Consider the following 14,285-nt stretch of genomic DNA (forward strand, 5'->3'; position numbering starts at 1 on the left):
CCCTAGTGGTCTGCCGTGTGCAGACATATGGAAGGAGATCTCTGGAAGCATCTGAAACAAGGTGTAGCACATGGGCTCCTCCATGATGGTTTAAGCACTGACATTTGGTGTTAGGTAATGTTTGCCCTCTGTACCTGCTTCTCAAGTGGGTTCAATTTTTTCTGGGGGGCATTTGAACCCAGAGATGCTTTACCACTGAGTCACATCCCCAGCCCTTTTTTTAAAAAAGTTCATTTTGAGACAGGGTCTTTCTGAGATGCTTAGGGCCTTGCTAAGTTGCTGAGACTGGCTTTGAACTTTGCAATCCTCCTGTCTCAGTCTCCCCAGCCACTGGGATTATAGACATGTGCTACTGTGTCCAGCTCAGATGGGTTCATTTTTGTGGAAGAGGGGGTCGCTGTCTATAGATGCGTGTGTCCCTGTCGTGATGAGTCTTGAAGGAAAGCTCCTGGGACAGTACGCTGTTCTCTCCACCTTTGTGTGGGTCATGTTAGGAAGCCAATATCCAGAGGGTGAAGTGAGCCAGTCTCAAGAATAAATGACTTGTTTTCCAGTGTCCTCTCTTTTAAATAATCTCAGAACCCATCCATATTCAACATTCAGTAGGTTCCTGTATTTAGTGATGTTTCTATGTAATCTTTCAGAAATTGAGCTTGTCTGTAGATTCGTGGGAGTTAACTTTAGTTTTTGATTTACTAAGCAGCAAACCCAGTTTCCATTAGGGTTCAGGTCTTTTCTGTGTAGACTATAGTTTTTGGCCCTATTTTAGTACAAGCTCCCAGAGAGCTGAGACAAAGACTGTCCCAGCTTGCTTTCTCCCACATGGTGCCACTGTGGTATCAGTGGGTCCTAGGCTTGGTGTTTACCTATTGCAGGTGGTTTTGAAGCAAGCCAAAGGAGTCATTTTGCACCTGAGGCTCTGCTTTTAACCCATACTCTCACATTTCCTGGATAGCCCTAATTTAAGTTGGGGTACATATTATTGATGCCGACTTCATCTCAGAGTGATAAAATATGGCCAGCCCCCATGCACAGAGGGTGTGGTTGTTCACAGGTGCCCTATGTCTTTGATTGACCTTCCATTGGAGTGATTATGAACTTACCTCTGTAGAATGAAGATGCTTGGATTGGTGTAGTAGGTTATATGCAGTGGGTGGATAGTTAAACATGCAAGCAACTAAATCCCAGGGTTGGGTTCCTAGTATTCTAGTCTCTTCCTGGCAGCAATTTTCACCTTTTTACTTGCCATGCCACCAAATGATGAACCCTCTTATGAACTTTTGATTTTGATACATCCTCAAAATATTTTCTAGGAAAGTAAACTAAATAGCACCAAAGATATGTGTGTGTGTGTGTGTGTGTGTGTGTTTGTGTGTGTGTGTGTGTCTGTGCCTTAAGAAGGGTGTGGCGTTCTTAAAGATGCCTTATACTATGTTCTTTTTTTTTTTTTCATTTGTTCTTGCCTTTTTTCTGATTTAAGATTTTATGTACAGGAGAGATGATAGAGAACATTGAAAAATAAAAGCTATAAAATCCCACGTGGTTGTGTCTAACCACCAGTCAGGCTGGGATGCTCCTTGGTAGGGACAGCTCCTGGAGTCTCCTAGGCCGCAACATAAATGAGCTAGACTGTAGGATTCTGTGGGAACTGGCTATGACTTTCTCTGTTTTTCTGCCAGTCATATCAGAATGCAAGTGAGGAATGGCAGTGCCATTACAGGGAACCACTTGTCCCCATTTCTGATTGGCAGAAAGCACACTGTTTGCAAATGTTGGTACCAGAACTGGTTTTGGTGGCCGAGCACTTATGACACATGAGTGAAGACATTGTTTTGTGGGACCCACACATGGGATGCTGCGGTGAGGGGCATCTCCTGCTTCACAGTATCAAGAGGGCAGTGGAGAGTAACCATGGTGGACTGGGGACTGAAATGTGGGTTCTGTTTGTTGGTGAAAATGTGTCCCTATTAGTATGACCTCTAGAAAACTGATGGCTTTGCTATGCTCTGACCTTTGTTGTTGGCTTGGTAGGGATGCACTCATTAGTCTGCATTCCTGGTGTTTTCTGTTATCAAGATGACATTGCATCCTAGTGTTGCAAGTTGGTAGCAACTCTGATGGGATTATAAGACTTTTGGAAAGCTTAGAAACAAGTCAATGTAATTAATGTAATTAAAGTGCTCTGATTTTTTTTTTTTTGTTTTTGTTTTTGGTTGCTCTTAGATAATTCTCACTGCAGAATGAACTAAGGGAAGAGGACACTTACTCACCAGGCATGGAGAGCAGTGTGCCAGTTTCCAGCATGCAGGACCCTTCATCTTCCCCCCCGGAAAAGCACGTTGGCTCAGCTAATGGCAGCGGAGATCTTGATTCAGGTAAGACTTTTGCTTGTTTCATCCTTCTGGCTTTTGGTTTCTTGACCAATATCTTCCCCAAATGTTCTGGAAACAATGGGGGCAGCATTTCTAGAGCCCACAATTCTGCCTGTTCCTGGGGTTTGCCTTCCTGTTCCTAAGGATGCAGCAGCTTTGAAGTTAAACTTGGGGTGAAGGTGAATTCAACTGTACTAGGCAGAACGGGCTGGCAGGAGGGGGGTGATGTCCCCTTCTTAATCTCAGTGGTTTCAGCCACTAGTGTTCCTAAATCATGACGCCGTCTCTGGCAGACATCCTGGTGCAGTGTTCCACCCAGTCCTTGTGCGCAGGGTGGCAGTACACCCAGGGTTGGCCACAATGGAGGCATGTGGAGCGTGTGCATCTTGAGCCAGCAGTTCATTGCTCTAGCTCAGAAGGGACAGATACCACTTTTACTCAGAACCCTTCGACTAGAAGTTAGTCCCATGTTTGTGCCCCAGGAAGGCAGGCTGGGAAATAGAATTCTGTTCCCGAGCCATAGAGGGACAGGAGAACCCGATCTGCCCAGACACAGGGCTCTCTGAAGGTTGAGCGCATCCCTGAGGCTGCAGTATGTGATGGGAAAGAAATTCCCATCATATGCTTTTTCTGTGGCAGTGTTACCTTCTTTAAGAAATCTGATAAAAAGCAAAAAACTAACACCCCCACCCCCAAACAGCCTCTGATTGGATTTTAATATTTAACTAGTGGATTTAGAAATGTGTCTGTTTCTAAGTACTTACACACTAAAGGGCTTATTTGAAAAGGATACTTTATTTATACATAGCAGCAAATTAACCATGGACAGCTCAGCCCTGTGACTCATAAACACCTTCCGTGGTGAATTCACATAAATAATGTTGCTCATCAACTCAGTGGGAGATTTGACCATTTGCCTAAAGAAGTTTGTCTTCACAGTTTGATTGGACAAGTCAATGACAAAATGACAGATTGCTTGGTGTCATTGAATTTATTAAATTAAGTTTCTCAAATTGTATCTTTACCTGGAAAAAAACCTGGAGGCCCCTGAAATAAGGGGGATGCCTTGGCAGGATGAAAGATACTAGTGTCTGTTTCCAAGTCAGCTCCGTTGCCCTCTTTATTTAATATGTGAGTAAGAAAACTTCTACAGGTAAAGTTGAATCCTTGTTCCCAGTGTAAATGTGGAGGTTTTCTTCTCAGAGGGCAGGCCCCACAGTTCATCCTAATTATTCTACTTTTGTTGAAATATACTTGTGCCTTTTTTCAGGGTGGGGGTACCAGGGATTGAACTCAGGGGCACTCAATCACCGAGACACATCCCCACTCATATTTTGTATTTTATTTAGAGACAGAGCCTGGATGAGTTGCTTAGCGCCTTGCTAAATTGCTGAAGCTGGCTTTGAACTTGCGATCCTCCTGCCTCCTGAGCCACTGGGATATACAGGCGTTGCCACTGTGCCTAGCCATTTGTGCCTTTTAAAAGTCTCACATTTTCCGAGTGAGGTTATTTTCCATTCTTGGAATTCCTGAGCTTTCGTTGTTTTTTCTTAGTATATCATCTGCACATATCACGTGTTGCTGAACGATTGACAGTGGTGTGCTTTCAAAACAGTTTAAAAGCCAACTATGTATTGGCTTTTCATTTTCATGCAACTTCAATATCTCTCCGTACTCTCTCTTGCCTGAGCAGATTCTGAACCTCATCAATGATAATCTGCTGTCAGAAAATTGTTTGTACTGACATTTCCTTGAGGATGGTTCCAACTATGGAAAGTCTAGAGCAAGGATGGAATCATTGGCCAGGGGGTTCCAGGCCGGAGGCCTGTCATATATACTTACTTCCCAATTTGTTGCTTGCTCTTGTGTGGTGGATGACCTAAAACATACAAGATGCTCATATGTTTAATAGAAACAGCATTTCTAAATAATTGTAAATGATCATTACATATTTCAGAAATTGACCAAATACTCCCGTTGCCCCTCAGTGTGGCTAATCTGTCACTTGTTTTTGGAGTTTCTATGTGCACTTACTTGTATGATCATGGTAAGGAGACCTTTTAAATGGTGCTATAAATTTAAAACCAGGGTCTGAAACTTTGTAGAGTGCAGAGGCTGAATTCATTCTAGAAATTCAAATCTAGTTTTGAGCATTTAAATCATGAACAACAGAGTCAAGTATAAGTCTTCAAGTTATTTATTTAGTTTTTGTGGCACTGAGGATTGAACCTGGGGCCTTGCACATGCTAGGCAATCAAGCTCTCTGTCAGTGAGCTATACCTTCAGCCCCATGTGTTTTTATTATTATTATTTTTTGCCAACCTGTTCATACATAAAATATTGTCAATTCTAGAATCAGTTGTGGGGATATTTGATTCTGGGGCCCACTGGGGATAGTCTTAGTGCTTAGGGTCTATCCCTGAGAAGAATTTTCAGATGAGATTTGTGGGCTAGCTGTTCCAAGAGAAGAGAAGGACAGAATTCTTCCATGGGTTCCACATGGTCTTGGAATGAGGGGCGATCCCTTGTGAGCTTGCCTTCAGACCATAAGGCAGACACTCAACATTTTGTGTGTGTGTTAGTTCACTTACTCCTTTGACATGCAGTGGAGTGGCTGCATTGACTGTCCACAGTTCCCAGATGAGGAAACTGGTCCAGGTGAAGCCTCAGGTGGTGGTTGGAAGCAGGATTTCATCTCAGGCATCCTCAGGCATCCTCAGGCTGTGGAGTTGGTGTTCTGAGGTGCTGGTGGGGTAGGCTTGTGCTTTCTGTGCAGAGATAAATCAGGAATCCGCTCCCCACTCCCATGGGACAAGGCATAGCCCACATTCTTCCTGGTTCTTTTTTCCACTCCTCCTTGTGTCCTCTCCCTGTGTTGTATGACACAGGGCTTCATCTTCCTAGCAAGTGACTGCACTTAAGTGACTGCAACCTTCTCTGAGGAAAGTGTGGGGTCAAAGAATGAAAGACCTAACCTGGTTATTCAGCAGGTTTTTTTTTTTTTCTGTTGCTCAATTCCCCACAGTCTGCACCCAGCTGTCATTGAACTGACATTTTTTAAACAAACAAACAAAAAAAAGAATTTTGACTTTTTTTCCTAAGGAAAATTCAAATCCTGGTTGGGATCAGTAACGGATACCCAGGTCCTACAAATGCAATAGGCACAATATAAAATTGCTTCTCCTCCCAGGGACACATATTATGTCTCTGGAATAAGCACAGGTAGATGAAATATCCCAGGAACTGCAGGCATTCCCAGCAGATAGGATGGACAGCCTCCTCCTGGGTGTAGGAGGAGCAAAGTGCACCGGAAACCTGATCGTGGGAACTCTAGGCGACTTTGGTGGCTGCTCTAGCAGCAAGCAGAACAATATGCTGACATAGTGATAAATACATTCCCTGACATATTTTTGTAGGCCTGGTAAGTGTAATTTCCTGGTGGAGTCTGTGGATGAAGTGGGCTGCATATTTAGACTTGGCAAGCCTCAGAGCAGAAGGATGGGCACTGGAGGGCTTACCTCCGTCTTGTTTTCTCCTTGGTGCTGGGAATATACTAACTGCAGAGCCACAGGCTCTTGTGTTTGGGAAGAAAAGAAGTCAGCATTCTCAGAGAAAGCCAGGACTGCCATGCTGAGGTCCAGGTCTGTGACCTGGCAGTATTGTTCCCTGTCTCCTAAAGAGTTGCTCTTTTGAAGAGTTTCTGCTTTCCCCAGGGAAGAGGATTTTTGCTTTCTTCCCTCCTAGATAAACTGTGGCCATCTGAGATAGCCACAAGGACCTTTGCATTCTGATGACTGTCCCTCCTGGAGTGCAGGGGGCCTTGGTTCCTACAGTTGCTCACAGCTGCACTACTCTGTACACCTTATGTAGTATGAAATGAACTGGCTGTTGTGTTTGAATTAAAAGAGATTTAATGTCTTCTTCCTGTCTCTCTCCACATTAAAAAAAAAACCACACACACACACACACACACACACACACACACACACACCCCACCCAAGAAGGTCCTCAGTAAGGTTCTGTTCATTCTGAAGGTGCCAGCTCTCAGTTTCTTCATTGGGTGGTGGTTATAGGCTTCAGTCAGTACTCAGCCTTGTGAAGTCAGCCTCATTTCAGAGTGTAAAATTGTTCAAACCCAAGATTTTACCACCTAAGAAAAAGACGTGTGGGCTATTTGCGTTTTGCATCCCAAGGTCACTTGTTCTCCTGCTTTTAATGTGGCTTTTTATGTTCATTATGGAATATTCTGGTCCCACAAATAGTTTTCTGTTTTCTAGAACTCTGGATCACCACTAATGAATGTGCCTGCTTTTTCTCTTTAATTGTGAAATTTTCTTAGTGGCTTTTCATAGACAGTTTTCATGACATCATGGGAAGTGCCTCCCTGCTGGTTCATTTATGGCGGAGGGAGATTGTCAGAGTTTCCGATAAAATGTTTATGGGTTTAAGAGGTTTATGGATCAGCTGTAAATATTTGCTCTGGGTTTATGAGACCTCTCCTCATAAACACGGTGTGTGTTTATCTATTGCTCATTGAAATGTCTTTGGAGAATCAGCTGCTTGGGGAGCCCTGGCCTCAGGGTTATGTGGGACAGTTTTTTAAAGGCCCTATTATGACTAACCCTAAATTTTGTATGTGGCTTTTATTATTCAAACAGCATGGTTAAGGTTACCAGTGCTGGGTGTAAGGTTTTTATTTTTAAAGTCCCATTCTAGGTCTGACTTTCAGGGTATTTGACAAAGTGTTTTCCCTAGGCCAGCAGAGTGGCCGAGCTTACTGCCTCCCTGGCTGCTGGGGAGACACAGTGGACTGTCTGACCTCCTGGGCAGCTTGACTGAATGAACCAGCAAGCACCAAGGAGCACACAGCTGGCTACCTGAGGAGGGACTGGAAATGGAGTTTGCAATAAATTAAAATTTGGTGGAAACATATTTTTGGTAAAATACGAAGAAGCATAGACTAGAATGGTATGAAGGCTAAAACACTGCGACAAATGGTCTCAAAGGTGAAGGGAGAAACCAGCCTTGGCACCCCCTGATCTGAAGTGGTGAAATCACCCACTCTTGGCCTGAGACCCTGTTGAGGTTCACCAGGCCTCTTTCGGATTCCAGGGTAGGCGGTGGCCAGGACCTGCAGCTCCACTGCCCTGTGAGTGTTCCTGATGTGAAGGAGCTGGCCCGCCCAGCAGGAGAGCCCCTTCCCTTTTCCACAGCTGTTGTATTCAGGACCTGCAATGCCAGACTCCCCTGCTGAGTCCCAGCATCTTTTTCCAGATCCTCCTCTTCTTCCTCATAAGCAGGTTCCAGACTCTCCCCTGGCTTCTCCTGCAGTGGCTGCTGCCTCCTGCTTACTGCATCGGGTCATCTGGTTGTGAAATGTTTTAATGCTCCCCAACATGGTGACAGGTTGGCCTTGGAGGGTCCCACAGACCAGAGAAATGGGTAGAGGTGGTGGTGGAGGCTTCTGAGGCCTAGTACAGGCAGAAGAATGAGGGGAAGGCCTCTTAACCCAGTAAGTCCTGTGGTCCCAGATGTGGCACATCTGTAACAGCTTCACTTGGCAACAGATCTGCCACTTATGGTGCCTTTCAAAAATAAATGTTATGTTTTTAGAATTCTGTTCTTTGGAGAAAATAGGTGAGTGATGAAAACATTTGAGTCTATATGTGTGTGTATATATATGTATACATATATATATATCCTACGTACATATAGGATATACAAGCTCTAGGGTATTTTTTTTCAACGTATTCTAATGCATCTGTGCAAATTTCATTGCATTATTTATGGAATTGAAAACTTGGCACTTAACAATTATTAAGAGTTCCAGCTTTCTAATCAGGAGGCCTGCATTGGACTCTGCCTCTGCTCCCCCTGTGATTGGGTGATTCCCTAACCTTTCTGAGCTTCTGTTAACTCTTCTGTAAGTAGCCATCTGTCAGGTTCTTGGCAGGATTATGAGCTCATGCTACACTGGGCACCTACCTAGTGTGGACACCCAAGCCCACTGTGGCTCATAGGATGTTCCCATAGTGTGTTGTGATCACAGCTCACAGGGGCTGCAGGAAGGCAGGGTGTGACTGAGGTCAGACAAGTAGTGTGGGAAGAAGTTCTGGACTCTTGTCTCCAGCAGGTTTGCAGTCCTCAGATACTGCACGAGGACATTTTGGCAAATCCCATAGTGCTGAGTTGATATCTGATTAGTGCCTTGGAAACTGCTTTCCAAGATTGAGTAATTGATGCCTAGTACTGTTTGGGGAGAAGGTAGTGTGGACAGAGTTTTCAGGTGCCACTCAGAGGTGTTTTCCAGAATAAAACTGTGCTCTCTTTGGGTGGCCACTTGTTAGATATAGTACTCTTATGCTAATCAGCATGTTGAAAGCAGTATTTACCCTTGCCAGTGAAACTGGCTCTTGTTTATAAAAGATAGAAGGATTGAACATCAGCATCCCTTGCATATTGTTGTGGAAGAGAATCTATACATTTGAAGTTCTTGTTTGCATATTTGGGCAGCTCTTATTATTGTATGTTCTTTCCTAAGATAGCCTTGCAAATAGATTCAAATAATGTATACAGTTTCTGAACTCTCTGGGCTGACATTTATGCCGTCTACTTCTTACAGTACATTACTTGGTGCTTTTCAATTATACAAATGATGTCTTACATGCTGCCTCAAATGTTTCGGGAATTGCTTGATTTCCGTTAGCACCTGACCTTGTACATCTGTGCAAATTAAAAGTAGTTTTGATTTTAGCAGGACATGGTGGCACATGCCTGTAATCTCAGTGACTCCGGAATTTTAGGCGGGAGAATTGCAAGTTTGAGGCTAGCCTCAGCAACTTAGCAATACTCGGTCCTAAAATATAAAATGAAAAGGGCTGGGGTTCAATCTCCAGTACAAAAAAAAAGTTATGATTTTAAGACCTGTGTTGTGCATTTGACTGTAGTTTTCCTTTTTTTTGGGGGGGGGGGATTGGAGAAACTGGTGTGAGTGGCCCTTAGAGCTCTCTCCCAGCTGGAGACATGTCCATAACTGGGTATCAGGAGTGTCTGGCAGCTGCTGTATTTCTGTTGCCGGCTTGCCAGGTGGCTCATAGTCATGGACCTCCATTTTTTTTTCCTTCTCAAATGTCACTGGAGTCACTATTTCTTTTCTTTTCTTCTGGTACTGGGGATTGAACCCAGGGGCTCCTCTACCGCCGAGCCACATCCTCAGCCCTTTTTATTTTTTTATTTTGAGATACTGTCTTGCTAAGTTGCTTAGAGCCTTGTTGAATTGCTGAGGCTGGCTTTGAACTTGTAATCCTCTTGCCTCAACCTCCCGAGTTGCTAGGAGGCATGTGCCACCCTGCCCTGCTGGAGTCCCCGTTTCTAACATCCCTTATGGCACTAGCAGTCAAGGAGAGTTGCATCTCCAGGATGCAGCCACGGGGCAGATAGAGTTGGTGTCAGTATCATTGGTATACTCAGTGATTGAATGTTCCCTTCCTCGGTTCTCCAGCCTTCCCAAAGCCTTCCCAAACAAATACAGTACCTTGTAGCAAATCAGCCTTAGATAGGCCTCATTCATTTGCTGAGAACACCAAGGTTACTCTTGGCTTTGGGGGTGGGGTCAAAGCAGGATCTGGCCAGTGTTCTTCCTTGGTCATCTTCTCCACAGTCAACAAACTGGAGCTCTGCAAAGAATTCAGCAGTGTCCTCCTAAACCACTGAATGAGTTTATCTCTTGGTTTTCTGGTCCCAGTCAAAGGCCAGTGCCTCCCATCCTCTACCCTCGTATTGATGCTCCTTTTTTTTCCCCCACAGAAGAAGGTTCAAGCTTGGAGGAAATCGGCTTTAACTGGGGAGAGTATCTGGAAGAGACAGGTGCTCGGGCGGCTCCTCATACATCCTTCAAGCATGTAAGTGAAGCAGCTGTTTCCTGTGACCTGGCGGGGGTGGGGGGGTGGGGGCTGTGCAGGGCAAAGGCCAAGTACTGAACTGATCCAAAGAAGAAAGAAAAGAGGAAATTCAGGCATGGTTTCTTAGGAATAAAGAGATGAGGAAGTTCCAAACCAGGCAAGTAGGTTGCACTCATAATGTCTCCCTCTAGCCATAATGGTGTGTATTGTTTTCATGAACTGATATTTTGATTTTGAAAGGACACATACATATAATAACCATCTGTGGGCAGATGAATCAAAAGAGAGGACTAACCATAAATATTCTGAAAGCATTTAAATCTAATCTGAAGATCATTCTCATTAACAGTATTTCTTTGAATAGTGCACATAGCCTGTTCATCAGAGGACAAGTCCCAGGAAATTAAAAAAAAAATTGAGTTTCTATCAGAATTTTGCTTAGGTGTGAAATACTGATTCAATATCATTAGCAAGGAAAAGATGAGATTTCTAAGACCCAACCAAGCTCTTAGGCAAGACTCTTGTCTTAGTAAATGAAAATTTAACTCTGAGAAATCTGTTTTCCCCTGGGCTCAGGATAGAGATTCACCTGACGTTCAGAAGCAGGTTGGGGCACTTTTTAATTTTCTTTTTGGCTCCTGACAGAATGAGAAAGCCAGAACTTTGATTATTTATTTTAACAAAACATTTAATTCTTTTTGGAGGTGAAGAGTTTTTTTGAAAAGGACTTTGAGACCTTCCTGGATTTGTGTGCCCTTATAAAGGGACACGGCATTCCTGTTTCTCTTTTTGGGCTTGTCGTATTGTAGTTGATTATGATGGGGACCATTTACTGAAATCCAACAGCTGAATATTTTTGTTTTCTTTTTCCTTTTTTCTTGGTACAAGATTGAACCCAGGGGTGCTTGAACACTGAGCCACATTCCTAGACATTTTTATGTTTTATTTTGAGACAGGGTCTCACTGAGTTGCTAAGGGCCTTTAAGTTTTTGAGGCTGGCTTTGAACACCTGCTCCTCCTGTCTCAGCCTCCCAAGTTACTGGGATTCCAGGTGTGCGCTAACACATCTGGCCCAAGAGCTAAATATTAAAAGATAGCAAGACCAGAACTTTTCCTGGCATAGAGTGGATAATGTCCTGCAAAAGCCATGGTAACATGTGCACCTTGAGATGCTGGGGTGCTTTGGCAGTTTCCTTAAGGCAGTGGGGGCAGAGATGCTGGTTGACGGGGTTCCCTTCCTTCCTGTACCAGGAGGGCCTGCCTCAATTTCTCTCTGGGAGTCACCCCCATCCTTGATTCATTAGTTTTCCCCTTCCTTGCAGTCACAGTGGAGTGTCCTGGCAGCAGTGAGGGCCTGTGTCCAGGCTTTCCCCAGCCTGCGTGCCAGGTTTAAGGGAAAAGTAGCATCGGACCCACGGAGGAGAAATTTTTGATTCTGTCATCTCCTCGAAGTGCCTGTTGCTTAAAGCAGCACATGTGTCAGCTTTGGAATATTGATACCTCCAAGCCTGGAAAACTCTTTTTGGAGGAAGGAGGAGAAAGGCTGGTATTTCAGTGCAGTATAACCCTTTATTTAAAAAAAAAAAAAAAAAAAAAGGAGACAAAAGTAAGTGTATTCTCTAGGCTGGAGCAGTTCGTCAGAATCCATTGGCTCACAGAACTGTTGAATATTGGAAAAGTGTATAGCCCACATCTGGGTGTGGACCATGTGTAGAACATAAGAGCAGATTTGGGACCCTTCATTTGAACAATTTGAAAAAAAAAATAATACCTCATTCTCCTTTCTTGTATTAATGACGTGTTGAACAATAATGTGTTGGACATAGGAGAAATTAAATATTTCTGAAATTACTTTTGTAAAAATTTTTTATTTTAATTTTTTTAGTTGTTTTATTTATTTATATGTGGTGCTGAGAATCAACCCAGTGCCTCACACATGCTAGCCAAGCACTCTGCCACCGAGCCACAAGCCCAGCCCTGAAATTAGTTTTGTTTTATCTTTTCTTTCCTCAAACGTGGCACCTAGAAGATTTAGCATTACATTTGTAGTTTGCATTATGTTTCTTTTAGACAAATACATTCCTGTTTTACAGCAACAGAAATACTGTGTTCAAGTGCTCTGTTTTCTGGCAGTTCTTGTCATGTTTTGGAAATGAGTATCTAGCATTAACAGTGGTTTTCCTGTTTCTGTTCCTTAAGGTTGAAATCAGCATTCAGAGCAACTTCCAGCCCGGAATGAAATTGGAGGTGGCTAATAAGAGCAATCCAGACACCTACTGGGTGGCCACGATCATCACCACCTGCGGGCAGCTGCTGCTTCTGCGCTACTGCGGTTATGGGGAGGACCGCAGGGCTGACTTCTGGTGCGATGTGGTCATAGCAGATCTGCACCCCGTAGGGTGGTGCACCCAGAACAACAAGGTGTTGATGCCCCCAGATGGTGAGCCCACATATGGACGGCTTTGTCTTACACGGGATTGCCCTTCATGATGCCGAAGTCACTGTGATGGGCACAGAAAACTTGGTAGAAAACCCTGAATGAACTTAGTGCAAAAGTCTACTAGCTTTTTAAAAATTGCTTCTTGGGTTTCATCGGGGGGTGAGGGGGGTGGGGGTGGGCACTGGGGTGAGGGTAAGTGGTGTGTTTTCACTTGTCAGGACTGGTCCTGACCCTTGAGCCAACTGTGGCCTTTAGAAGGTGAAAACATTGGAGCTTAATTCTCAAATTGCTTTTGGAGGGAGGAGAAAGCTGAAAAGATGTTTTCTCGTTAGTGACTGGTTACTGATAGGCTTTCCTTCTGCTTCAGAGAGTCCACAGGTTGAACACAACTGTAGGCCTCTTACATACTCTTCTCTGAGTTTTAAATGAGTTTGGTTGTGAGGAGGCCTGAGGGTGTGAAGCATTTGGAGAAGTGGCATCCTCCAAGGGCTAGGACAGAGGTCACTTGTTCCTTGCTGGGAAGTTCTGCCCCCAGGGGACACATGCAAGATTCCAGAAACAGTTTTGCTGGGGGACCTGGCAGGAGGGAGGGAGGTGCTGCTGACATCTAGTAGGGATGCTGCTAACCCTCCTTCCTGCTGTGGTGCAGAGGTTGAGAGACCCTGCTGGGAAGCCTGGGCTGTGTGCTCCAGAGGCTTGGAACTCACCTGGTTGGGTAGGTGTGAAAACCGAGTGCAGCCGTGGACCTGACCTTTAGTGCACCCCTCTCTGCGTTGCATTATAGACTCCTGGCAGACCCTGTGCCAAAGTCTTTCAAAGTCCCCTCTGCAGTATGTGTCATGTTCTCCTGGTACCTGCTACTTGCTTTTCTTTTGAGGTGACACATATGGTTTAGAAGTAACCATGATATCAGCAGTGGCCTTAGCTCTTCAGAGAAATTTGAACTTTTTTTTTCTTCTTAAGGTTATGATACATTGTTACCCCCCACTGCCTGGGTTTAACAGTCAGTTTTTTGTTTTTGATATTTGTACCACCTTTGTTTTGCATAATCATTAGCCTGCTAAGGAGGGAGTGGTAAAAATGGCCGGAATTTGGTTCAACCCATCACCTGACCTTGCTGATGTCTGGAGCCTTTGTTGTCTCTGAAGCAAAGAGAAAGGGCCTTCCTCCTGTCCTTGCCTTGGATTTTTGCCTCTGCTCTCTCCTGTGCCTGGAACATATTTTCTCCTTCTTCCTCCTTCTCTGCAGCTATCAGCTCGTCCCTCTCTCTCTTCTCCTGACCCTGAGGTTGGACCCTACCTGTACTCCCATGGTTGTGGGGGCCCTTAGTGTTGATCACTTTGCAACCACACTTTTTTTGGGTACAATTTTGAAATACAATCCACATATCATAAAATCCAGTTGTGATTTTTAGTGTCTTTACAAGGTTGTGCAACCATTGTTATTATCTGCTTCCAGAACATTCTTGCTCCCCCACGGTCACTCCTCGTCCCCTCTCCCCACAACCCTTCATCTGCTTTCAGTTTCTGTGGACTTTCCTTGTGCTGACATTTTACATATGTGGAGCTGTGT

General features: G+C 44.3%; 1 protein-coding gene across 3 annotated transcripts in view; it reads left to right on the forward strand.

The window, feature by feature from the left end:
• Window positions 1-14,285, forward strand: part of SFMBT2 (Scm like with four mbt domains 2) — a 221,244-nt gene that overhangs the window by 29,064 nt on the left and 177,895 nt on the right. For 2 of the 3 annotated variants that reach the window (XM_081297166.1, XM_081297167.1), the window contains 3 exons: window positions 2,224-2,375; window positions 10,179-10,273; window positions 12,473-12,713. In XM_081297166.1, the coding sequence (XP_081153292.1) occupies window positions 2,276-2,375; window positions 10,179-10,273; window positions 12,473-12,713 (436 nt within the window). In that variant the 5' untranslated portion in view covers window positions 2,224-2,275. The remainder of the gene's footprint in view (window positions 1-2,223; window positions 2,376-10,178; window positions 10,274-12,472; window positions 12,714-14,285) is intronic. The other variant, XM_081297168.1, reaches the window with a different exon arrangement.

Source organism: Spermophilus citellus (genome assembly GCF_964194105.1).
Source record: "Spermophilus citellus genome assembly, chromosome: 6".
Taxonomy (NCBI): domain Eukaryota; kingdom Metazoa; phylum Chordata; class Mammalia; order Rodentia; family Sciuridae; genus Spermophilus; species Spermophilus citellus.